The sequence below is a fragment of the Camelus ferus genome, chromosome 14 (assembly GCF_009834535.1).
Source record: "Camelus ferus isolate YT-003-E chromosome 14, BCGSAC_Cfer_1.0, whole genome shotgun sequence".
Classification (NCBI taxonomy): Eukaryota; Metazoa; Chordata; class Mammalia; order Artiodactyla; family Camelidae; genus Camelus; species Camelus ferus.
Window position 1 is genome coordinate 26,360,882 of NC_045709.1, and position 26,883 is coordinate 26,387,764.

Genomic DNA, 26,883 nt, shown 5'->3' on the forward strand with positions numbered 1-26,883 from the left:
CCACTAGCTGAGACCAACTACCAATTTGCACGGTCCAGCACAGACTGAAAACTCAGAGCTCCTTGTTCAAAAGTTCTTAAGGATTTTGAAGGGGAGAGCACAGCATTAAACCAAGTGCGGGGCCATGTAACGATGCGGGTCACACGCCCACGAGGCCAGCCCTGCCACCAGCCGAGTTCTCCTGAGACCTCCTTGCCACGAGGCAGTCCAACGGCGCGACCTCACAGCGTTAGTTCACCTAGTCAGTCCAGGCACAGCCCGCCTGACAGAACGCAGTCTGCGCAGCTGCGGGATCTGAGTTCAAATCCTCACACCCTCACTTGCTGGGCTGTGCACAACTCAGGACCCCTAAACACCTCATGTCTCAGTCTGCTCACCTGCAAAATGGGGAGAGCGCCTTCTCTGCAGGCCGTCTGGGAGGACTGAACCAAACAGTCCACGTGAGGCGCCCAGGCACGTACTCTGTGCAGAACCAATGTTAGTCACCTTCAGTGTCAAAAGCACTGCGTCCCCCAGCCTCTCCATGACCCGGAGTGGCGCTGTCCTATGTGAGGGCCAGCTGCCTGTGAGCGCCTGAGCACTTGAAATGAAGGCCAATTCAGAGAGACACTGTGAGTCTGAGAAATACACACCAGATTTTAAAGACTTAATGTGAAAAACCAAAGAAACAATTTCATAAATATTTTTAACTACATGTTGTAATAACAACATTATGGGTGCACTGGCTTAAAGACAACGTCTTATTAACTTCATGTTTCTTATTTTTTTAATGTAGTTACTAAGAAAGTTAAAGTAACAAACATGCTCACAGCATTTTCCTGTTGGACAGAAATGTCTGGTCTAGACATTGAGACACCCAAAGACCTGCGGTTAAGGGAAGGTCTGGCAACGAGGGAAACGCAGCCTGTATACGGAGGAGACTGACCACGCGCCCCACAGGACAGCAGGCCAGGCTCTGCAGTGCAAGACGGGGGCAAGGTGCACGCTCTGCCAGGAAAAGTTAGAATTACAATCTCAGTTTCTCTGCTTGTAAGTACCAACACGATGTTTGGAGAACAGTTACTCATTCCATCTCCCAAATGACTTATTACTTAACTTATCTCGACTTTCTTAAAAGGCAAGTTCTGGCAAAGACATGAATTAAACTGTCCTGAAAAGCTTATTCAGCTGTCAGTCAACAAGCACTACGTCATTACCTACCTGCCGTTCCCAGCTCACCGCGGAGTCAGGAGGACAGAAGGCGGCTAGCTAAGAAGACAGACTGCTGTGTGGCCTCAAGCACACCCTCAACACAGAGCTGTGCAAACAGCCTAACTGTCCCTCTAGCCTGAACCCAGGTGGAAGGCGGAACCTGCTGGGGCTGCCCACCCCCGGGGGAGGGACTATGCATTTTGCCCTGTTTCAGTTGCTCTTAGAGCTGCGTCAGCAGTTTTAAGTTTACACATGCACACGTTCCGGTTACTTGAATGGTATTTTTAAATATTCTTTCGTATGAAATCTCAATCACAACCTTAGCTAAAAGTCTAGGAGAGAATTGAGAAGACAAAGAAGTTTAATAAAAGAATTTGTCCTTCAGAAACACACAGGACAGACGAGCGTTTTAGAAATACATAAGGCAATTTCCTTTTCAAAGCCTCACCCTGACTCCTCAGCCCACAGGCCAGCTGATGGCAACACCAGAGAGCCCGCCAGGCACCCCTCCGCGCTCTCTCTCAACGTTAAAGAGAAAATGAAAACTTCATCACTCCCACAAAGGGAAACTGGCACCTTTGCAAACAGTCTCAAGACGCTTCCAGCCCAAGTTCCCTCTGGTACCGGCGGCCCCAGGCTGCCCCTGGCCAGAGCAAGCTGGAAGGCAGCACTGTGAGTGTCTGAGGTTTTCAACTTGTGTTTCCTATTCTGGCAGCTTTTCTTTCACATCCTTCAAAAGTCCAATGCAGGAAATCCTGAGCAGGTCACACTTGCTTTGGTTTACTGTGTACCAAGAAATGCGGGCACTGCCGACGATACAAGAGGGAAAAAGAAAACATTTATCTGGAAGGTTTCCATTTTTCTAAGGGAAGAGACAAACACAACAGGCACAGGCAGTCACAGGGCGGACTGCAAAGGGCGCCCGTGTCCCCTGCTCCCAGCAAGGGGGTACGCCGTCGCGGAGACCATGGGCAGCAGTGCTCAAACCTTCGCACGCCCCACCTCTGACCTAACGCACCGCCTTGCAGGGACTCTCTCCTTGAGAGATAATCAAGGATGAAAGATGTTGTACAGAAATGTCCATCACACTGTTCACTGTTCACAGGACTAAAAACTTAGAAACAACGATGGGGATCAGCACCACAAACCACGAGGAAGCTGTTAAAAATTAGTAGACAGTTATTTAATGTGAGAAAACAGTCTGCATCTAGTTAAAGCATGTCATAAAACAGTATGTACACTATGATGTCATGGATATTCTAAAAACATATTTACCTATGTGCGAAGGAGGAAAGACAGACAAACATATACTAATTTTAACACTGCTTATCTCTAGACGGCATTATTATACAATTATTTTCTTCTTACATTTCTCTACTTCCTGAATCGTATATAATGAATGTGGGGACAGATTTTTTTGAAAATATGTACCAATGTATTCAAACTACCAAACAGAATGATACTTATGATGGTAGCAGCTACTACATACTCAGCACCTAAAACTGTCCTAAGCACCACGTGCACGCCGCCCCCTTTGCAGGCGGGGTTCAGGCCGCTGTGATGTACGCCTGCCAAAGCAGAAACGGGATTTCACCGGCAACCACCAGGCGGTAAGAAAGACCTGAAAGTCCAAGCAGGAGACCTTCACGACAGGTCCAGACCGCGGTGGGAGAGCGCGCCCAGCTGACCACTCAGCGCCCACCAAGGATGACCTGCTCGACACCACGATTCCTGGGAAGTGATAAAACTCGGTTTTCTGTGAAAAATTACTCTAAGACGCCAAGTGCCACTAATGGTGGCACAGGGAGAGAGGTCTCAGAAAGTAATGATTGTTAGCTAACAGACACAAATGTTAAAAACAAGTGAAAAATAAGACATCAAAGGCAGCCAAGACACATCCGCGACGTGAACAAGTCCACCCCTCGCCCTGCAAAACAAGCCCCCAAGACAAAGCCCTACTGAAAGCCCTGGGAGAGAAGTCAGAACGCTCCCTCCTAAGCCGTCCCGCAGACGAGGGGACGGCCTTCCGTGGGCTCAAGCACAACTAAACAACCGGGGCAGCACCCCCGACCCGAAGCCGCCTTCTCTGGCTCACCCGTGGCCGCTGAAGACACACGTTAGTTTGCAGGTGTTGACAGCTTACCTAACGACAGAGGCGAGTGCAAAGTGAGCAGCTGCAACCCTGAAGCAGAGGGCACCTCCCCTCCAGGCAGGCCAGGCAGCAAGGCCGCCCGCAGCGGCAGGAGGAGCACCTGACTCAGGTCCAGAGACAGGCGGGCAGCCCAGCCTGGCCCCTACCAGCCAAGCAGCCTGGCCGCATGGCCAGGTCGGCCTTTCTGTTTACCCCAGCCCCAAGGCTCTCACGTCCACGCCCGCTCCCCAGGGCCCGCTGAGCCTACAACCTCTGGAGATGGGTCCACACATCAGTATTTCTTAAAAAGCCCAACAGCAGATCCAGTGGCCGGCGTTCATGTGTTTAACAGTGAGAACTAGTGAGCTAGGCTGCGTTTCGTTCCTGTAAAACGAGGGTTGTGATACCTTAAGAGACTAAGGAGCCAACTACAGCATGTGAAAGTCCTCCAGAAAGTGCTACAAGTAACCAAAGCCCGGCAGGACACTAAGGACTGACGTCAGGGGCCAGGTAGAGACTCTGGGAAACTAAAAAGGCAGAACTCGGTCAGCATGAACAACATTCTCTCACAATGTCGCCTGTGCATCTAGGACAAGCTCTGCCCTTGCCACGTACACCAGGCAAACACGGGTTTCTAAATGTAACATCCACAAGCTGGATGGAATCACAGCGCCTGGCTCCTTTACCAGTAAACTTGAACTTTTCAGAAGTTCCTACTTTAATTACCTAGACGTAGTTCTAAACGGGGTCATCTTTACGTAAGATCTTACCTTATACACCTTTAAGAACATGGGGAAAAAACCTAAATTCTAATCAAATTCCATACTATTTAAGGAAATTTTAAAAAACCAAGTAAGATGCTTACTGGGTAGCCAAAAAAAAAAAAATCACAAGAATCATTGAAGTTACATGTGCTGTTTTCCTAAAATGCAGTTTTCCAATTTTTAGTTTTTTTTAATTTTCCAAATTTGAAAATGTTTTCAACTTAACACCTAAATTGCTTTTCAAAGTTTAACAATAAATGCAAAGTATACAACATCCTTTTAAAATTAACACTCCTTTCATAATCAGAACAACTTGTTGGAGGATAATACCTGATTTTCAACAATTAAGACGTGTACGCATTAATATGACTGATAAAGTAATTATGATGTTCAGTTCCTCTTTTCCTATAAGAAACCTTAGGATAGTTTATAATGGTGGGAAACAAGAAAATACATATACCAAAAATAGGTAGTCTGTTACAAACCAATTCAGTCTAAAATAACCCTGGAAAAAAGCATCATGACACTTATTAGAACAAAAGCTAATTCAGAACTCAAACTATCAATTTTCAGAGTCATGTCCGTAATTTCCAAAGCGGTCTTGTCAGTCCCTTGTCTTCCAGAATTTTATGAAAATGAAGTGTGTAGAGCTAGAAGGTGTTTCAAAAGAGCAAGGTCTTTCTCTCTTTACTCCCTTTCCACGAATTTTTCATTAAAAACATTGGGAAACCACCACTCTATGGTCCACGTGTGAGGCTATCGTTCAGTAAACAGGCCTGTCCCTTCACATCACGGGTCAGTACAAGCCTGGAAGCCCAAGTTGGGTCCATACCATACAGACCTCCTTTGTCAGCGTAACTAAACAATGTATGAGTTTTTTGATGTGCTTTTTTTTCCCACTCCTTTGTCTTTTTTATTACTCTTAGGTAATTAAAAGTTTTAAGTGTGACTTATAACTGAACTTGAATGTTAACTAAACTTGTCTCGATTTTAAATTTACTGGAAGAGATACTTATTCTTTAAAAATAATGCAAAATAAGTCACAATGATTTTTTTTTTAATTTAAAAGGAAATATTTGCTACCAACTACAACTTCAAGGTCATCAGTTAATCACAAGTATCTATTAAAGGCCTACTGTATACCAACCACTGTTCTAGATGCTTGGGATATGTTAGTGAACAAACTCTCTTCTAGAACATCTTTAAATAAACTCTTAATTTTAAAAAATAGTTGCTTATAAAATTTCAGCAGCAGTCTTTGGAAAACTAAGAATGAGGGTTATTTTTACACTCAACTGTCTTTAAAACAATACTTTCTTAAAAAATCTTAACACTAAAGTTGTCAGACTATAATCAAAGTGCAAACTGAGTTTCAAATTTACTGTAATGAAAAATAAACAAAACTCCATAATTTGAAGGGGGTAATAAAATCCCATAACAAAGGATGGATTTTTCTTGAAAAAAGAAAAATCAACAACTGCTACACGCGAAGTATTTACTTTCACAGCCCAACAGGGAAGTTCAATGGTAAAGTGACAAAGCCCATCCAGCAGAGGAAAAGCCCTTTCTGAAACAGTGTCTCCCCAGTTCCTACACAGCTGCATCTCCACTTTGGAATCTCCCTCAAGCATTTGCACTGAGCTGTACACAATACCCTCGCAGGCATCAAACGCTACCAACTTAATGTTTACAATCATTCAGAAAAACAGTATTTTAATCTCTACCAAATTTCAACCAACTCATAAGCTTTCCATACAACCTTCCTCATAGATTTGATGACTTCTAGACTTATTTCCTGAGAAACCTTAGAGACTACCCTTCTAGAATGGGAAACCTTTATGGTTCTGTGGGAGATGCTTTCATGCACAGTCATCCAGGAGCTCGGTATAATTCATCTCAGTGCTCAGATAAGGAGATAAAGACAGAGAGTGGTAAAGTTGCAGGAGAAAAGGCAAGATTTCAACCCCCAACTGATTACAACCTCACTGGCCTGCAATTCCCAAATTAAAAAAAAAAAAAAGCAGCTAGATTGCTGATCAAAAGCACTACCTCAGCATTAAGAAAAATCACACATAAAATAAGATGAAAAGGCAAAGAAAGCGAGCGGCCGCTGAAAGACTGTATTTAGCGTAGAGACGAAACTCTAAGCGACATGGAAATGACACCCCGCCCAGTCCGCTCCCCGAGACATAGATTATTATGTCTGTAACCTAAACACCGATTATCAGAATAAAAACCACCCAATTTCTGGCCTAAGGAAGAAAAATGAGACTGGGAGGACTGGGGGCCCATTTTATCTCTCCCAGCTTTGTCTGATCACCTGCTTAGGGTTCTGACGGCTGACCCAGGCCTGGATGCGGGTCCTCCTAGAATCCCTAGAGCAGCGTTAAAGCTGAGGCGTGTACCAAAGAATCAGAGCGCACCGCTGACAACCAACGGTTGCCGAAAACGTGTTGTCACCCGCACCGTAAGCTACTGGAACCACTTTTCCTCTTTGCAGCTGGCAAGATTTGGGGCTCCTCCCTGCCCTGAGGCCGCCTCCCGGCGCCGCCGCTGCGGGCCGTTACCCCGCGGCCTGCCGCCTCGCATCCCCGCGCCCCGCCGGCCGCCCGCGCCCCCGCCCGGCCCGCTCACCTCCAGGCGCAGGGACGCCCCGCAGCCTCGCAGGAACTCGCGGATGTTGCTCAGGCACTCGCCCTCGCTCCGGGGCTCCGGGTAGACCTGCAACACAGAGCACAGACGCTGAGCGCCGCGGGGAGGCCGCGGACGCGCCCCGAGGCGCCCCCGAGACGGCCCCAGCGGGCGTGCCGGCCCCGCCGGCGACCAGGGCGCGCGGCCCCGGCGGCCCGGAGCGACCCTGGCCGTCCCCGCGCCCGCCCGCTGGGCCGGCGCCTCTCCTCACCCTTTTTCCTTCCTCCGGGCTGCACCAATCTCAGGCCCCTTCCTTCACCAGGAAGTGGAGCGGCGCCGGAAGTGACGTCTTCAGACCGCGCCCCAGTCGGCCCACACGCGACCTCTTCCGGTCCCCCGCCTCCCGGACGCGGCCCACCCGGCCCGGCGCGCGGCCTCCTCTTCTCCGCACCTGGGGCGCGGCCTCCCTCCCGCAGCACCTGGCGCTTGCCCTCGGGCGCGGCCTCTTGACCTACCCACGCGCGGACTTTTCCGCTGGCTCCTGGCGCTCGCCTTCTGACACGGCCCGCCGGGCCCGGCCCACGCGCGGACTCTCGGCAGCTCGCCCTCCGACGCGGCCCCGGCGGACACAGCCGGCCCCGCCCAAGAGGGGCCTGGAGAGCTCGGCCTCCGCTGCTCGGTGTTTCTCAAGTTCCTCCTCGCCCCTCTAGAGTGGAGCTAGAGTTCTAATACTACGATTTTAAATAATTAGCAACGTAAATTATGCATGTTGGGATTAAAGTGCAGTGTTTTCTTTTCCAAGTATAGACCATGTGCTGCATGAATGATTAACCAAAATAGCCGGTTACTCGTCCGCGAATAGCTGCAGAGAAATCGCGGCAAATGCAGCCTCCACCACAGGAGAAGAGTAGCGAGGGCTCCTGCAGACCGTCCGGTGCTTGGTCGAAGGCAGAACTGTGAGGGCCACAGGCCACACGTATAAGGAGTTACTGACAGCCTCCCAAGGCAAGAGACTAAGGAAACCAGGAACAGTACCAATGACAGAACATTCAAGCGAGAAGCTGAGCTCTCAGAAGACCTTTTGTTGTTCTTAAGTACATATGAAGCCTCTATGTTTGGCAGTTATTACACTAAAGTATCATCCAGAATTCTAGCATTTGAGGACATTCTAGACATTTTTGTCCTTCTGACCTCTAGGGGGAAATCACGGTATTCCATCAGGGCTCTCGGGAATACTGGTTTCATTCAAAGTACTCAGGTCTTTTAAAATTACAAAACTAAGCCAGAGCGTTCAGCAGTGCAAAGAGGGAAGAAATGAGACTTCTTTTTCCTACAGTTTAAAAATTCTTTGAAATGCCAACATATTTCCCTCCAAATATTGAACAGATCTTTTTCCCCAGTGGAACTTGAGTGGACCTGCAATACCAAAGCTGCCTTCTAGTCCATTTTACTCCTCCTCCTCAGTTCCTGCATACAAATACAGTCAATCTTCATGATTCACAGATTCTGTATTTCCAAACTCACCTATTTGATAAAATGTATGTGCAATCCCCAAATCAGTATTTTCCACACCTTCTCAGTCATTTATAGACATGGGGAGAGCAAGGAATTTGAATTGCCTTATGCATACATTTCCAGCTCAGTCTGAACAAGGCCATGCTCTGCCATCTTGCTTAAGCTCATGATATAAGCAGGTGTCCTTTTTGCTGTCTACTGGTGCCACATTTTTCACTTTTTTTTTTCTTTTTCCTGGGGATTTCACTGTTCTAAATGGCCCCCAAGCGCAGTGCTAACACACTGTCTAGTGTTCCTAAGCGTAAGAAGGTTGTAATGTGCCTTACAGAGAAAATCCGTGTGCTGGATAAGCTTCATTCAGGCCTGAGTTACAGTGCTGTTGGCCGTGAATTCAATGTTAATGAGTCAACAGTACGGTACATCCAGATAAAGGAAGAGATTCGCAGATCTGTACGTGAAGCTGCTCCAGAAAGTGCCAAAGTAACCTCCATCGTACGTGATGCAGCTATGGAAAAGATGGAAAAGCAGCTAAATTTGTGGATTCAGGAGATGACAACCAATAGAAAGGGCGTAGCGGACAGCGTTGTTGTGAGGCTGAAAGCCAAAGAAATTTACGGTCATGTTACCCAGGGTCAAGAAAACGTTAAACCCTTCTCAGCTAGTGCAGGCTGGCTTGCACGATTTAAAAGGCGATACCCCATTAAAAATGTTAAACTTGCAGGCAAGACAAGTTCCACAGATCAAGAGGCTGCAGAAGAATTTAAAAAATACCTGTTAAGCATTATACATGAAAAGGGTTATACAGAAGAGCAGGTTTTTAATGCTGATGAAACTGGCTTATTTTACAAGAATGTTGGCAAACGAACCTATGTAATGCAAATGGCCTCGAAAGCTCCTGGCTTTAAATCATTCAAAGACTCTGCAACCTTGCTGTTATGTGCAAACGCCAAGGGTGACTTTAAGTGCAAACCCCTCCTGGTACACAGAGCACAAAACCCACGAGCACTTAGAGGGACAAACTTGAACCGTATGCCAGTCCACTGGAGATGGAACAAAAAGGCATGGATGGCATCTGATATATTCTGGGATTGGTTCCACCACTGCTTCATCCCAGAAGCTGAACGCTATCTCCATGGCAAAAACCTTGCCTTCAGGGTTTTATTAATTCTGGATATTGCCCCAGTTCATTGCCGTGAAGAACTTGAAAATGCCCACCCTAACATGGAAGTTCTCTTAATGCCCCCAAACACGGCATCTCTCATCCAACTGCTCAGTCAGGGTGTGATCAAAGCTTTCAAGGCCCTCTACACCAGGGAGCTTTATAGCAAGGCTTCCGAGGCTCTCAGTGCCGACAAGGGGACCAGCATGACGGACCTACTGGAAGGCAGTCACTATTCGCAATGTTATTGACTATGTCAGCACAGCCTGGGACAGCGTCAAGCAGGCTACCATCAATGATTGTTGGGGAAGTGTTTGGCCAGACTGTGAAAAACTTTGAAGGTTTTGAGGGTGTTACGGAAAGCATAAAGAACAGTATCAAAAACAATGCACATTGCACAACAGATAAATGGAGAAGGTTTCCATGACATGAAGGAAGGAGACATGGAGGAAATTTTGGCAGAAATGGCCGTAGAACCCACTAACAAAGAGCTGGACGAGATGGCAAAACAAAGCTCTGGAGTCAGCGACAAGGATGGTGGTGGCGGTCAGCCTGAAGCTCCAAGAGTTGTTCCCCTCACAGCAGCCAAAATATCGGAATGGAACTCCACCTTGGAAAAAATTTTCAATGACATGGAAAAGTGTGACCCTGTGTCCGAACGCAGCCTTACATTTAAACGCCTTACCTCCACGGCATTCATCCCTTACGCTGAGATGCTTAAAGATTTGAGGCAACGAGCCAAGCGGACAACGCTGAAGCCATTTTTCAAGCCAGTTTGGGAGGGAAAGTTGCTGACAGCATCCACCAGCTGTGAAAGCCAGGCTCCTGAGGGAGAACTGCCAGGTCTCACGTGCCACCCTCATTGACCTCGTCCTCTCTGCCCGGTAAGTTTCACCACTCTCCCTTGGATTTCATGGGGCAAGCCAGGGTCCAGAGGTTTAACCACACCACGTGCACTGCCCCACCACGCATCCCATGGCTCCACCAACAGTAAGGTTTCCATACATTTTAAAATGTTTAATCTTTTCTTAATGCTTTTTTCAGGGCATTCTTACATTCCTGTGCGTATTATACAGTATACAGCAGGTGTGTGTGTGTGTGCATGCGCGCACGCAATGTATGTGTGTCCTGTGTATATGACGGAATGCAAGAGTTAAATTAGAACAGTAATGCTATGGTAGATCACATGATGCTGTAACGGAAATACTGTTTTATTATAAAGAAATATTGCATGTAGTTATTTATAAAAATATATGTTAAATAGGCCATCTCTGGACAGAAATGGACCAAAAACAAGATTATGTAGTCATTCGTTGACCAAATGTTGTGACCTGAGTCCCGGAGCAAACTAACCCTGTGCTTCCCTGGGAACAGTGGTTCATTCAGTGGTCACAGTGACTTTGCAGAAGGCAGCTACCAATAATAAGAATTGATTCTACATTTGAAATTATTAGTCCACAAAGATCTAATTGTTATGGTTTCTCTTCTGAATTCACACAACTGTTACGAGTTCACCAATAATGGAAACATATGTTACAGTTTTTGATGAAAAGCATTAAATATAACGTGCAGATTTTTATGTGGAAATATGTATCTTAATGAGACGTGTAGGGTTTTTTTAATGAGTTCCCTTTTCCCCGAATGACCATGAGTTACTGCGGGAAGGACATGGCATATACGTTATCTAGTCCTATTCCGAGGTTCTTTATGCAAACACTGAGAAAGCTTGTTCATAAAAATTAGTGCACGGAAATGGAAGGAGTTTTGTTTGAATGTAACTTGATCCTTTGAAGCCTTCTGAGTTACATAGCCGAAGTCCAGATATAATCTGTCATAAGTAAAAATTTTAGATCAGCTAACAGCCTGATTAGAGTCTCCTTGAATTTCCATGAAAGCTAAGAAGTGGAACCCTGAGCTGCAACATGCAGTCATCAGTCATTCCCCTCCCAGCACCGCAGGCAGTTCCCGCTGTGCTCTGTGACATGGCCAGGACGCCCTCCACCCTGCAGCCCACCCCTCAGGAAGACAAGGGGTGAAGCAAGAGAAGGCCGGCCTGAGAGGGGTGGGTGGGACAGCTGGACCAGCCTGACGCTTTCCTCGGTCACAGGCAGCTCCTCGGGCTGGTCGCTGTTAGTTGAGCACACATGCAAGCTGAGGACCTGGAAATGAATTCCCTTAAAACTGCCCTGAACTCTCTACCTAAAGCTACACACCTGTTTGGAGAACTGCAACCTGAAAGAGTCAAGTCTTTGTAGTAAGTAGTTCCTAACTGTAACATGCATACTGACCTTGGACAAGCCACCGGGCCTCTCTGTGGCTACACCCCTGTCCCCAGTTTAAGGTTCGCACATTCAGCCTGTGTAACAGGGCTGTTGGGAGGATCAAATGCATAATAAATGACTTCAATAGTACGGGGCGGGATCACGTGAAGGGCACCACACCTGCGGAGAAGAGAGCCAGACCCTGCCCTCGTGCAGAACGCACACACGTGACAGTTGCACTCAGGACCATGGAGGCCAGATGGGCAGAGGTGTCACAGCCCAAACGGTGACACCTGAGCTGGGGGGAAAGGGCCAAGAGGCAGATGGAGCTGCATCTTCAAAGGTGTGATGTTTAAAAAAGCCATCATGTTTTCAAGGGTGGTGAGTAATGGAGGGTACCTGAGGCTGTGGGTGAACCTGCAGTGGGAAAAAAATGCATCTGAGATAGAATGATACCAGAGGAGAGTTTAAAAGCCCCCTTCGTGTTTGGCTAGAGAGGTGGTAGGAATGGTAAGGGAGCACATGGGAAGGTGTTGCGCATCCTTAGTCGTGAGGGAAGTGCAAATTAAAACCACAGCGGACACTCCCCACCCACCAGAGCAGGGGGACCGCTAAGGCTGATAGTATCCCCTGCTGGCGGGACAGGAGGCGGCAGGAGGCCCACCCCGAGCAGTGGAGGTGGGTGGTACTGGGGAAACGGCAGTTTCTGGAAGAGTTAAACATTCCTGAGCCCCAGCAATTCCTCGCCTTGGTATCTACCCAAGAAAGATGAAAACACATGTCCACAAAAAGCCACCTACAGGAACATTCCCAGCAGCCTTACTGATAATCACCACGGCCTGCAGAACCCAGGGGCGAGCTCTCCTCGACACCCTCCCCAGGTGTGTTCAGAGAGCAGCTCTGGCCTCAGAAGACCGACAGCTGCCCCTTCACTTCCCAGAAATCCTCTCCCAAATCTCCCACAGCAATAAACTCCAGGCTTTTTTACCCAGAACTCTAATCAGGCAGAGGCATAGTTCATCCCAGAACCATTGTGATTTTCCCTTGAAATGCGGTTTTTGTGTTCAGTATTTGACAAGGGCTGGGTCTGATGTTCTGAGGATTGGCTGCAGACGAAATCACAAGGCAGCGCTCAGGTCAGACCTCCAGGGCTTCCGCAGCTGTCCAGCCCCCGCCCCAACTCCTCTCCACCACCCACTCCGTGCCGGGAGCAGCCGGCTCCACCCTCGGTCCAAATAAAGTACCAACTAAAGCAGCTGCCTTCTCCCGACTCTAAAAGTGTTTCAAGTCTTAGTTTCCAAAGCCACATGAGAAAGAATAGACAGTTACAGTAACGAAAATAATTGAACAGGTTTAGCATCCCTGCAACAGTTAAGATGAAGAGCAGAGAAACCACCACAGCTGGTAGCATCTGGGCAACGCCAGCTCCTTGGGATCCCAGTTCCCGGAGGTTCTGATCCGGGAGGCCTGAGGTCTAGCTCAGGAGTCTGTGTGTGCGCGCACGAGCTCGAAATCCCCCGTCGGCCTGATTCTCATCCAGATCCAGGAATGTCTTGAATGAACACACGCATCACAGTCACCAGAGTAAGAGCTTCCTAGGGCCTGCCACAGAGATTAATCAAGAGGTCCGGGGCGGAGACCGAGACACCGCATGTGATGAGGCCCTAGGTGATGCTGATGGTACCAGGACCACACCTGGAGGGCTAGCAGCCTAAGTAGACTGAACTGGAGAAACGTTTTCCCCGCACTGGGAAAATGAGCTGCTGACCGCAGAAGAAAAGGCCTCCCCAGGTCTCTGCCATCGACAGCCTCACCGCCCCAGCTGCAGAATCACTTCCTCCCAACAGCGGTGGTTCCAGCGGCTTCCCCCTCGTGTGGCCGGACCTGCTGGAGCATGTGTCTTCTCCCTCGTTGGACAGAAGCTCCCTGAGTGCAGGGGCCCACAGGCACCTCCTGTTAAGTAGCCAGCTTGACTAGATGGCCTTCCTGCTTAGGTGACTGAACTCGCTGACCACAGAGGAGCATGGGACCCTTAGTGTAGAAGGGGTCAGAGAACATTTACAGATGAGGAAACGGGCTCAGCAGAAAGGTCCTACCCCACAGAGTCACACAGCCTGCGAGGGCCACCAGCCTGCCCCGTGCTCCAGGGGGCTGACCCCCGGGGACTGCATCAGCCCGGCTGCCCTGCTCTCTGGCTTCCGGGAGCAGGAGGCCAGCAGGCAGGTGGCTGCCCCGCTGGGCAGGGGACGCAGTGTGGAGATGTCCCAGGGCTGCTCACGAGAGCCGACCACGTGCTCCCCTTGCCCCAGCTCTGCCTTCAGTGACGTCACGTTGGAGCTTGGAACCAGCCACGGTGGAAGCAGTCACCCCACAGAAGTCACCAGACACCGCAGATCCAGGCTTCTCGCCACAGACACTTGTTGTCAAGCCTTTACCAACGCCCGCCAGCCCCAGCACCCGCTCCCCCATGCTTCCCTGGTGAGTCCTTACCCCGCCCTCACTTTGTGATTAGTGTCTCCATCTCTGTGCTGTGTTTTCTGGGGGGACCCTAACCCGGTGAGCTTCCTGGGGTACAGTTAGAAAGAGAACAGCATTACAGCAGAAAATGAGAAACAACTGAGAGAAAGGGTTAAATCCATCACAGTTCTGCCATAGAACAGATCACCACCGCAAAGGGCGGCCTTTTAAAAAGAGGCGGCTCTATATACTAACAGGTCGCGACTTCCTGGCTGTGGTAGGTGGGGGACGAGGAACACGGGGAACAGGGTGCACGACTTACTACCTTCTATATTTAAAGAAAAAAGCAAGAAGAAAACATGCCTGGGTGTTCAGAAATGCAGGGACAACCCCTGGAAGCACACCAGACCCCAAAGGGGAGAGGCCATGGCCGGGGGGGGCAGGAGAAGAAGGGAAACTTACTTTTCACTCTGTCCTCTGATGCCCTTTGAATTTTGCACCACATACAAGTACTAGAAAATAGTTTTTTAAGACAGGCACTCCCACTGTCAGGACGTGGGGTCCCTGTAGGGCAGGCCTCCACGCTCCGTGCTTAGATGCAGCGCTATTTCAAATCCTACGTTCACCTCCTGAAAGTCTGCCTAGCACCTGATGGCTCATCTAACTTCTAATTACCTGGTAGCCATTGCTTCACTCTGACTAGGTCGCAGCCATCTCCCTGACCAGGGACCACGTCTTCCCCGGGAGCCCTCATCCTGAAGCCGGAGAGGCTCAGTGGAGGGAAGACAGGTCGGCAGCTCACATGGAAGGCTGCCGAATCCACCAGAAAACAATGGAGCGCCCGGCAGAGAGCTCAGGGGCTTGGTTGCTAAATACCAGATAGGTAAATTAGCTCCCAAAAAGCGTGTAGCCTGGGATTGCAGGTAGTTTATTGAAAGAAACGTAGGCCTTTAAGAACGTACGTTTCTCTTTTGCTTTCCTCCTTCTTCAATGTATCCTGAAGCCCAGCTCCTACTTGGATGCTATGGAAAGATAAAAATATCTTCTATCAGCATGCAACTTGCTAAGTTACAAAGGGCACTCAGAAATATGGACACACTAAGTTCGGCCATCCCAGACATGTGGGAGGTCGAGGGGGGACCAGCAAGCCTGCATGGCTTAAATTAGCTCATGTGTCCCCCGAGGCCTGATTCCCACAAACTCCAAAAGCACATTTTAAGTCCTTCCAAGATGGTGGCAACCATTCCAAATTCATACCAATGCCCAAAATGGACTTTTAAAATGTAAGCATAAACATTCTCCAGATAACCTAGTTAAATTTCTCCACTGAAGTTGTATTTTGCGCCCTCAATAATCTAGATCAGAACAGGCAGGTGTGTACTAATTGTCAAGTGAGAACGATCTGGAAAGCAGCACGTGTCCGTCTGGCTGTGCCCGGGACGGGCCCTTGTTAATGTGCCACTCGGTCCTTCATCAGACGCCATTTCTTACACCTGTGAAGGCTCTTGATCCGGGAAAAGAGTACAGACTCATCAGACGACGCAAACTGGGCCTCGTCGTCAGAGACTTCTTAACTGCAGTTTCACCTGTTCTTGTGAATAATCACCTTTTCCCTCTCATTCTCACACTTTCCACCTGGGAACCGGCATTTGTCAGGCTGGCCCTGCTTGCTCTCTTCCCCAGCTCACTGTCTGCTTGTTCCCGGTCCTCTGACATCCATTTCCTCTCCCAGTGGACACAATTCAGAGTGACTGGCGAGATCTTTCCCTGCTGTCCGTTGGTGGGAAAGCCCACGGAGAAGGCCTGTGGTCCCCAGTGGGAAGGTGGGAAGTAAATCCAGTGGGAACTTGCCGGGTCCCTTTGTAGTCTCGGTGCAGCAGGCAGGCCGGGACCCTCCAGGATGGAGCCCCCACCCCTGCAGCATGTGCGATCGCTCTCAGAATGGACACTGGTGGCAGTGGTCTCACAGGTCTGCTCTTTTCCCCTTGAACAGCCCAGCTTCCTGCCTTTGACTGGGACACCTCAGGTTAGAAGGTCCAGTCCTGTCCCCGCAGCCACTGCTGGAGCTGCACTGCTCAGACCTGTGCTCTCCGATGTCTCCGAGGGCTCTGAGCCTGTCCCTGCTGCCCCCCCTCGCCTACCTCGCTGCCCACGCTCCATCCCCTTCGCACGCGTGCACACACACACGCGCGCACACACACACACACACAGTGAAACTGAAGGGCAGCAGTGGGCCTGAGAGCAGCCCACCACCTGGTGCCTGTCCACCCTTCCCTCCCAACTAAAGAACTTGTCTTTCATTTGTAAACTGCCTGAGAAGCTGCACTTAAGGTATGTTAAAGCCTCTGGGCCAGAAGACTGGACGCTGCCCACCTTAGAGAAAGGTCTGTTTTCACCCACATGTTCACATGTCGGAGGTTTGAAGGCCCGCAGGGAGGGCTGGCTGATTCTGGAGAGACTACGAAGCAGAAGGGCACCTTCTTCGGAGAGGGAGCCCTGAACAAGGGGACAGAAGACAGCTGAGGACGAGCACTGGCCAGCGGGCCTCTCCCTACATAGCAGCTGGGCCTCCCTGGGGGCAGACCGGGGAGGGGCGGCCGCAGCTTGGACTGCTCCTACCCTCAAAGAAGCCAGTTGAGACTTCATATTAAAAAGGTGATTAAAAAGATCGTTATCTCCCGAAACTTAAGTATCTGCAGGGTCCAGGCTGACACAGATAGGGCCGGGGCTGAGTGAGATATGTGGCAGTGTGTGGTTGGGAAATACTTTTTCCAAGTTTTCAAAAAATCACTTGGAAAAATTCACCTTCATTAAGTTAAAGATAAGGCTACCAAAGCACGCTCAGGAGTCGTTTCTTCCATACTCCTGTGCCTGAACTATCTCACTGCGCGTTGACAGTCTGCCTGTCACGTCACCCCTCTGCTCAAAACCCTCAAAGCTCCCCATGTCACTCAGAGTAAAAGCCAAAGTCCTTCAAGGGAATGAAAAGATAAGACACAGACCGGAGGAAAGTAGTGCATTTGCAAAACACACATCCAATCAAGGACCTGTATCCAGAATATATGGAGAACTCCTGAAACTCAATAGCAAGAAAACAGACAACCCAATTTAAAAATGGGTTTAAAAAGGAACAGACGCCTTACCAAAGAAGGCACACAGACGGCAAGACAGAAGAGCACATGAAAAGATGCTCCACATCATACGTCATCAGGGAAATGGAAATTAAAGCACAGAGAGATGTGACTACACACCCACCAGAATGACACAGACCCAACCCTGGCGACGCCGGGTGCCGGCCGGGGCATGAGCAGCAGGAACTCTCACCCGCTGCCGGCAGGAATAAACTGCTGCGGACACAGCGGGAGATGGTTCTTACAGAACTAAACACCCTCTTACCCTGAGGTCCAGCAATCTTGCTTCCTGGGTAAATATGCTTTCCCCAGATGAGTTGAAAACACATGTCCATACAAAAACCTGAATACAAATGTTTATAGCAGCTTTATTCATAGTGGCCAAAAGCTGGAAGTAATCAAGATGCCCGTCAGTAGGTGAATGAATAAATAGACTGTGGTCCACTCAGACAAGGGAAGATCACTCAGCACTGAAAAGGAAGGAGCTATCAGGCCACAGAAGGACATGGAGGGAACTTAAATGCATATCACTAAGGTAAAGATGCCAATCTGGAAAGGCCACACACAGCGTGATTCCAACTCTGTGACATCCAGGAAAAGGTAAAACTATGGCAACAATGAAAAGATCAGGAGTTGCTGGAGACTAGGAGATGGGGCAGGATGAGCGGGCGGAGCACAGGGAGGTTTCAGGGCAGTGAAACTATCCTGTGTGACACCGCGGTGATGGACACATGTCACGTCCAGACCCACAGACCGCACTCACAGAGGGACCCTGACGCACACTGTGGGCTCCGGCTAGTAATGTAACACCCGAACCACACAAATACAGGATGTTACGAATGGAGGAAAGTGGAGAGCAGTGTATGGAAACTCCCTGTACTTTCTGCTCAATGTTTCTGGGAACCTAAAACTGCACACAAAGTCTACTGATTTTTACATCAACTCCTTACGATGGCCAAGCAGGCCCTGCGTGGTCTGTGCCGTGTTCCCTTGACTTCATCAGCCGGCTGCACCCTCCCCCAGCTCACACTGGCCTCTGCTGTTCCCAGAATTTGCCAGGCAGGCTCCCACCTCAGGACCTTTGCACAGACTCCCCCCACCCCCACCTGAAATTCCCTTCTCCCAGATATTCATGTCACACCTTTGCTCATATCCCTCAAGTCGTTTTTCAAATGTCACTTTTGGTATGCCTGCCTTCCTGCTGGATGTGAGATTGCAACGTCACTCTAACTGCTGGCACGCCCCGCCCCCGGCCCCCCCCCCCGTGTTTCTCGGTCACACTTGTCCTGTCTGACATACCATGTAACCTACAACGTCCAGTGGGCTCTCCGTGGGCGCCCAGTGGTCTGAACTCACACTCACCCTCTTTGCCTGAGCACAGGCGCCCTTCTAAGGTCACAATGACCAGGCTGACCGTTCAGCCAGGCCTGCCCAGGACACTGCAGGCATGCCTGTTGGCCCAGGACACTCAGTCATGGAGCCCTCTCTTCTCCAGGCACACTGCCAACACTCTCTGGTTTGGGGGGTTTGAAGCACACTCTCTGGATGTCTTGCAGCATACTGTCCGTCCGCTTCCACTGACTGCCGGTCACCACACCCTCTCCAGCCTCAACTGCCACCTCCCTTAGCCCCCAGGCTCGTCAGCATTGCCTGGCCAGCTACTTCCAAGTCCCCAGCCCTTCTTAAGTTCTCACTCTATGATTTCCCCATAAGAAATCCCGCACCTCTATGGTGTGACTCCCCAATTTACATCCCAACCCAGGTGTCCTCTCAGAGCCCCGATCCAACACACTTGGCACTGAAGCCACTCATGATCCGCTGGCACCAAGCCCAGGCCCCAGGCCACGGTCCCTCTCACAGGTGAGGCTGCCATCTGTCCTAGTGTATGGCCAGAGCCCAGGAGTTCCTTGGGACACCTTTCGCCAGCGCAGCCCACTGTCAGACCCTGCTCCATGCCTCCCCTGGTCTCTCCCTGCTCCAGCCTCATGTTTTTGGGAGCACTGGGTCCATTCCAGTCTCAGCTCCCAGCGCTCTCAGTGGCTGACTCCAAGAACTGAACAATGATCTTGTCCATTCTGGATCCATCCAATCTGTTTCCCACACTGGAAACTCTGGAGGATGGTTTTAAAAATTCACAATTGATCATATCATTCTTCCCTTCAAAACTCTGAAAAAATATTGAGACCAAATGTCACCCAAGACCCAGCGCTGCTGGCCTGTGTCTCTCCAGGTGCCCTCGTAGCTCTGCCTTAGTCTCAGGGCCGTGGCCGCCCGGGCCGCCTCCCCCTCACTTCCTCTCACCACACACTCCCTCCTCTAATCTCAGCCTGCCCACATCAGAGCCCCTCGGGTGCCACTCGTCAAGGAGACCTTCCTGTCCCCACTGCCAGGTGTAAATCAGGTCCCTCTGTGACACACCTGCAGAAATCTGCTTCTTGCCTTCAGAGCACGTATCTCAACTTGTAGAGTAACAAATTCAGGTGGTACCTTTCAGGTACTTCTCCCTCACCAGACATATGCAAGCCTCTTTGCTAATCATCACGTCTCCCGGCACAATTCTTGAACCACAGCAGAGACCCAATAAAGATTCGATAAGAAAATACACAGATAAATAAATGAGCTCTGGGCAATGAATCTAAGTATACTTGCCCTTTAAAATTCTATACGTGTTTTCTGAACAACTAGGTTCAAAAGTAGAGGACTGGCAGTGACATGAACTCAAGCGCCACCGCACACAATACACAGGGTGAGTACTGTCCGGTGCCACACACTAAGATGTCGTCAACATTCAGTAAACTTCTCGTACTTGGAGTGTTCGATCTGAGAAGTTTTCATCACACGTTCCCTTGTAGAAACCATTACCAGAATCAAGATCACGAACACAGCTGCCACCCCCAAGGGACTCCTCGTACCCTCCAAAGGGTCCCTAAGCAAGCACAGGCCCACCTTCTGTCCCCATAGATGACGCTGCATTCTGTAGAACTTTACATGAGTGGAATCATACAGTGTACATTTCTGACTAGCTTCTTTACTCAGCAGAATTTTCATCCATGCTATAGTGTGCTCCCTTTAATGCTGAGTAGTAGTCTGTGCAAATACCAGACTTTGTTTACCCATGTACCAGTTGAAAACATCTGAGTTGGGTCTAGTTTGTAGCTATTAAAAATAAAGTGCAATGGACACTTGTGCACAAGACTTGGTCTGGACATATCGTTCCCATTTTCTTGGGTAAGTACCTAAATGTGGAATTGCTAAATCATTTGGTTGATGTATGTTTAATACTTTAAGAAAGTGACCATTTTCTAAAGGGAACCCTCCTACACTGCTAGTGGGAATGCAGTTTGGTGCAGCCACTGTGGAAAATAGTATGGAGGTTCCTCAAAAGACTAGGAATAGACTTACCATATGACCCAGGAATCCCACTCCTGGGCACATATCCAGAAGGAACTCTACTTCAAAAAGACACCTGCACCCCAATGTTCATAGCAGCACTATTTACAATAGCCAAGACATGGAAACACCCTAAATGTCCATCAACAGAAGACTGGATAAAGAAGATGTGGTATATTTATATAACGGAATACTACACAGCCATAAAAATGACAACATAACAACTTTTGCAGCAACATGGGTGTCCCTGGAGAACGTCATTCTAAGTGAAGTAAGCCAGAAAGAGAAAGAAAAATACCATATGAGATTGCTCATATGTGGAATCTAAAAAAAAAAAAAAAAAACATAAATACAAAACAGAAACAGACTCATAGACATAGAATAGAAACTTGTGGTTGCCAAGGGGGTTGGGGGTGGGAAGGGATAGACTGGATTTCAAAATTTGTAGATACTGACAGGTATATGTAGAATAGATAAACAAGATTATACTGTATAGCACAGAGGAATATATACAAGATCTTGTAGCTCACAGAGAAAAAAAAGTGACAATATATGTATGTTCATATATAACTGAAAAATTGTGCTCTACACTGGAATTTGACACAACATTGTAAAATGACTACAACTCAATAAAAAAAAGTTAAAAAAAAAAAGAAAGTGACCATTTTCTAAAGAACTTGTACAGTTTTACATCCCACTATCTTACATCCAGTTTTACACCCCACCAGCAGCGGATGGGAGTTCCAGTTCCTCCACACCCTTGGCAATGCTTGGTGGTGTCAATCTTTTAAATTTTAGCTGTTCCAATAGGCGTGTAGTGGTGTCTCACTATGGTTTTAATTTACATGTCCCTAACGACTAATAATGTCAAACACCTTGTCATGTGCTTGTCACCTGTGTATCTTGTTTAGTAAAGCCTCAGACCATCTGTCCATTTTTAAATCAGGTTGTTTGTCTCCCTGTTATTGAGTCTTGAGAGCTAGTCACATATTCTGGATACAAGTCCCCACTTGCTTGGTGGAATTCAGCAGGGAGGCCGTCTGGCTTGGAACTGTCTTTATGAGACGCTTTTAAACTACAAGTTTAAGTTCTGTAGTAGATACAGGGCTCTTAAAGCCACCCATTTCTTCTTGGGCATCTGTGTCTTCCATGGAAGTTGAACCTTTCATCTAAGATACAGAATTTATTGGTATAAAAATGATCCTAATACCCCATTATTGTCCTTTAAATACCTGTCGAGTCTATGTGATTGTTCATATTGGGCATCTGTGTCTTCCCTCCATTTTTCCTGATCAGTCTAAGAGGTTCATCCACTTACTTGATTTTCTTCAAGAACCAGCTTTGGTTTTGTCAGTTTTCCCTGGTAATTTTCTAGTTTGCCTTTCACGGATTCCCATTCTATTCTTTATTCTCTTTTGTCTGTTACTTATTCTGGGTTTCATTTGCCCTTATGTTTCTAGCTTCTTAAGGTGGAGGCTCTCTTACAGACAACAGAAGACTTAAATCACGTGCAGGGTGAGTACTCCCCTTTCCAGAATATTGTTTTAACAATTTATAAACAGCGTACCTAAGACTCACCCCAACAAAATATAGTTACTGTTAGTTATTTGAAGAACGACCTTGGACTGCCGACAGCAGTTACTCGAAGTCAGTCCAAGAAAATGTGCTTGGTCAGAGGTCAGAAGCACAGAAACGGACTCTCCATCTCCATTTCTCGTCTGCTGGTTGCCTCTGGAAGACACTCAGTTCCAGTCTCTTGTCACTTAAAAGCACGGCTTAAAAGTGTGATACTTTCTGGAAGCTTAACCTTTGCCACAAGTCTGTCAGGAATTTAACCCCATTCTATTTATGGAGCTTGTTTTCAAAAGAAACAAAAATACATTAACAAATGTGAGAACTATGACCATAAAATTTCATGTTTCCGTGAGAAGAACTCTGTGACCAATGTCTTCTGAGCGTCTCTGAACAAGGCGATTCCCCAGCCCGTAGACACGGTCACACCGAGCCTGGAATACGGTCCCATGTGCTCTGACAGCCTCCTGCCTGTCCTGGAGAGCCAGCAACACAGGCTATTGGTACCAGGACAAGTCCTCTGAAACTCCGAATTTTCTGTCAGAATCCCTATAACATTCTTCCTTAAAGCGAATGACAGAGCCATCATCTTTTGGCAAGCATTCACAAAGCAGTGGGGATTTTCCCCCCCAAAATTTGTATTCCTGACAGAAGACTTCTGAACAAATATGCCAACTAGAGATGGAACTTAGTCTCTTATGAACTTAAACCATCCCAAGGGCAGGCGGGAGGTGGCAGGGCGCCTTCTCGGCCCCAGAAGCAGCAGTGAGGCGCTCAGACCTGAGGAAGAAAGGCACTCACAGGCCGGGGCACTGACAGATTATCCAAAACCAGGCTGCTCTACGGGTCTCTGTTAGACTGCTGACGGAAGTCACACGGCCAGGACAAGACTTCACCGCCAGGAGCTGCAACTTCAAAGCAAAGTTGGAAACGAGGATTCCTGTTTTAAACTCAGACACTTCGGAAGGGACTGGAAAAGGCTGGAAGTACTGTGCTTTTCTTGGTTCTGAATTACATGCACCTTCTTTAGAAAAAAGATAGGAACGTGCTTGGCCCCTTAAAAAAAAAAGCTGCTCTAAGTGTAACAATAATTAAAGTTATGCACAAAATACCATCCTGCAGGGCACCTGCAGCCTCAGTGGGGCTGCAGGGGCGGCAGCCGCCGGACATCAGGGGCAGCTGAAACTGGCAGGTGCTCCTGCCCATGGGGCTGCGGGCCAGCCCGCTCATGTGGCGGGGGAGAACTCCGGTTTGGGTGGCAGCTCCCCCTGATCTCAGCTGGGCTCTCTCCAGTGACGGGGGCTGGTGGGCTGCGGGCGGGTCCAGGAGGCCGCTGGGGGACAGCTGAGCTCTCCGCCCTGGAGTCTTGCCTCCCTCTGCATCCAGGGCGGGGCTGAGAGTGTGGAAACACACAGGGCCTCCCAAGGCCTGGCTGGGAACGAGCACCTGTCACTTCTGCCACATCTCATTGACCAAAACAAGCTGAGGCCAGCTCAGATTCAAGAAGTGAGAGAAGTCTCCACCTCTCAATGGTAAGAGCTACAGGTCACTCTGCAAGGTGGGGCCACCTCCACAATCTACCCAACACTCCTCTAATTGCTGTGTACCCTCAGAGGTTGATCTTTACAGAAGCTCACCATTATGCACCACTGCCCCGGAGCCCTGTCCCCAGCACAATTCAGGAGCTACCATTCATTTAGACTACAGTGTGAATGACTCCCTAGACTGTGCAGTGCACAACTTATACAACCATCTGCCACTGCTCTCAGATAACCCATCTGTAAAATGATGAGTTTGGGTTGGGAATTCATTCCCCTCAGAATTCACAAGTGCTTTACACTTCAGCCCCTACAGTTTCTCTTGTGACTTGTCTGAAAAGATGGTACAGAACACGTGTTTCCGTGTTTATGATGTGTACACTAGCATGCATATAGTAGGAACGTGATAAATATATTGGTTAGATTTAAATATTTTGAAGAAATGTGTTGGAAATATATGAACATCTCCGCCCCTTCTCCATGACTTTAGACTGCAGCAGACACTGTCCCACAAAAGCCGGGTGGAGAGCCACAGCTGGCTCATAGGACTTTCAAAATTCAGAGCTAAGTTCAAATATATCAACATTAAAGTCAAAAATATAAAAACAACAGGAAATAGGAAATAAGTTCTCCTAACCTAACTTGGCAGAATTGAAGGGAAAAGTCAGAAGTGGTACCCTAGGCACACAGGGCCCTGGGGCGGCCCCAGAGCCTTCCTGCTGCAGGCCCAGGGTGGCTGTCCCAGCCCTCACTGCCCATCTGTGACTCAGGGCCCTTCCCATGCATGAAACTCTATATACATGAAACCCGAGCCCCCCGCTCGGCCCCCCGGCTCCTGTGAGCCAGCAGCTGTGTGGGGACCCAACGCTAGCCAGAGGGCCCAGGAAGCCAATTCTGTGGTCCCACCGCCCCAGATGACGGTAGTCTGTCACTGTGGGAAGGGAGGGGCCCCCTACGGTTGCAAGAATCTGCTCAGTTGTGAGAATAAGTAAATACTCCTGGATTTGGGAGGAGTTAAGGTTCAAATCCTGGCTTAGAGTTTCCTAGACATAGCAGGCAGAGTTTTCAGCACTAACCCATCAAATAATAGTGACTCCTGTCCACGAGGACCTGCTGTGCGCCTGGCACTGCGCAAGCCCCTGCACCTACTCAGCTACACCGATAACGACCCCATTGCCCCAGTAGGCCATTCCCTCCAGGCAGGAGTCATTCATCTTGCTTTTAGGAGGAGGAAATGGGGGTTCAGAGAAGTTAGGCAGGTTGCCCAACGTCACACAGCAAATGGATGACTGGGGCACATACTGGGACCACCTCATTTTACAGTGGCCTTGGAGAGACCAGGAGGTCTTAGGGGCCACTAAGCCTCAGCCCCTGGTGTTGCCCCAGCAGAGCTGAGTGCCCAGAGGGATGGTGTGCCTTGGCCACCTTCTACTGACAGTGACAGACTCATACGCGACTCCAGCCCCGGTGTGATTCCTGTCCGAAAGTCTAGAGATAGCCCTACCAAAAAAGTTTATTATATACAATATGTATACATATAGTATTGCTTCTACAATGTGTGTATATGTAGTATTGTTTTAAGCCCTGGCATAGATGGATTCTCAGTAAACAGAGTCAGGAAGGCCTGGGGGCCAGTCAGGTTATCCAATCTCTGAGGGAGAGCCTACAGTGGCCCTTGGGAGCACCCTCCACAGGAGATGAGAAGAGGGGCAGTGAGCCCCCCCGAGGGTAGGGCCCCCACAACTCCCCATCATCTCTCCAGTGGTCGCTGAGCTCCCACCCGGCCAGGAGAGCACTGCTCACACCCGCAGCTACCTGCCCGCACTCCCCCTGTCCCTGCCCTCTTGGGACCCCGCTGAGCAGTCTGTGCCGCAGGACCTAACCCTGAACTCCACCGCATCCACCACTGGCATCCACCGTGGCCACACACACTGTCTGATTTCCTGCACTGAAGGCAGAAACCATCCCTCTGCCCCAACCAAGCGCAGGCCAGGGCCCTGCCGGCTCACTAAGGCTGGGGCAGCAGGCAGACCCAGGATGAAGCTTCCCCCTCGTGTCAGCTGGGTGACCGGGTGCAGCAAACCGCCGGGCCTCAGTGTGCTCCTCTGTGAAACAGGGCGACACCAGATGACAGCAGAGCCTGTGTCTCAGGGCACACACAGCTCCTTCCTTCAAAGAGATGGGTATAAGGGCTGGCAGTACTTAAAGAAATGAGGGAAGGAGGCCACTCTGGGTGTGGCTTCTATTAATAGAGCGAGGTCCTGGGAGAGCACCAAGGCCGTGCCTCCTGAGAGTTGCCAGCGGCAGCTGCCCTGGTGACAGGCCGTCCCAAAACCCTTCCCCCAGCGCCCTCCAAACCCAAGTCCAGTGTGAACACACGTGTGCCGTCCATGTAAACACAGCTTTTCTCACGTGGCTCTCAGGAGCTCACCTTAGGCAATCCCGATTTAAATTGAACTTAGGTGAGCTTGCTTTATTTTGAATGATCCAGCAAATGCAGTTACAGCTACCCTCTTCCAAGGGCCTGAAACCCAAACAAGACATCCTGGTGTGGGGCTGAGCTAGGCCTTGAATGTCACATGCTTCAAAAGCAGATGTTTATCATTACAAAATTAACTGTTCCAAAACCTGAAGCCGGTTCATCAGCGGCAACCTAATATAGCCAACAATTCAGTTTGCAAACCTTGAAGAGTTCTCTTTAACAACACAGGGGATAATGTGTTCTGTAACTTTTCTCTGTGAGGGCTTCTCCGGCGACAGGGAGACATTTACGGCAGCTTCAGGGCGCTGGCCTTCAGAACCCCCTTGTCCTGAGCAAGACCCTCACCCCAGCGTCACCCTGCCATTGCTGACCACATCCTTCTTGGGGCAAAAGGGCCGAGAAACAGGTGGACACTCAGAACTGCTGTCCGACGGCCAGGAGGACCCCATTTCTCTTGGGCCCCACCCCAGCCAGCCCCAGCACCTTAGGCCTGAGCCAAGAGCAAGTCAGAAATCAATTAGGAAGAAGCAGATTCTTTTTCCTATGCTGCATCAGAATTCACTGATCCTCTGCAAGCCTGCAGAGGATCAGTGAGGGCTGCCAGTCGTGGTTTGGGGAAATATACGCGATGTTCTAATCCACGTGTCAGAAAAATCATCGG

General features: G+C 49.2%; 2 protein-coding genes across 11 annotated transcripts in view; one reads left to right on the plus strand and one right to left on the minus strand.

Moving 5' to 3' along the window:
- Nucleotides 1-26,883, minus strand: part of ARHGEF7 (Rho guanine nucleotide exchange factor 7) — a 104,105-nt gene that overhangs the window by 72,882 nt on the left and 4,340 nt on the right. For 4 of the 5 annotated variants that reach the window (XM_032496615.1, XM_032496619.1, XM_032496616.1 and 1 more), the window contains exon 2: nucleotides 6,721-6,807. In XM_032496615.1, the coding sequence (XP_032352506.1) occupies nucleotides 6,721-6,807 (87 nt within the window). Of the gene's footprint in view, nucleotides 1-6,720; nucleotides 6,808-6,988; nucleotides 7,077-26,883 lie in introns of those variants that run through there. The other variant, XM_032496621.1, reaches the window with a different exon arrangement.
- Nucleotides 8,705-22,376, plus strand: LOC116668625 (tigger transposable element-derived protein 1-like). 6 transcript variants are annotated; one of them, XM_032496630.1, is made up of 3 exons: nucleotides 8,705-10,275; nucleotides 13,962-14,130; nucleotides 22,091-22,376. In XM_032496630.1, the coding sequence occupies exon 1, from the start codon at nucleotides 8,740-8,742 to the stop codon at nucleotides 9,640-9,642; it is 903 nt and encodes a 300-aa protein (XP_032352521.1). In that variant the 5' UTR covers nucleotides 8,705-8,739; the 3' UTR covers nucleotides 9,643-10,275; nucleotides 13,962-14,130; nucleotides 22,091-22,376. The 6 variants fall into 6 exon arrangements, with proteins under 6 accessions (XP_032352521.1, XP_032352520.1, XP_032352517.1 ...); XM_032496629.1 differs by lacking the exon at nucleotides 22,091-22,376 and adding an exon at nucleotides 16,103-18,051; XM_032496626.1 differs by lacking the exon at nucleotides 22,091-22,376 and having other exon boundaries at nucleotides 13,962-14,723.

Coding starts and splice junctions, on each gene's coding strand:
- LOC116668625 (XM_032496630.1), top strand. CDS start 8,740: ATGGAAAAGATGGAAAAGCAGCTAAATTTGTGGATTCAGGAGATGACA.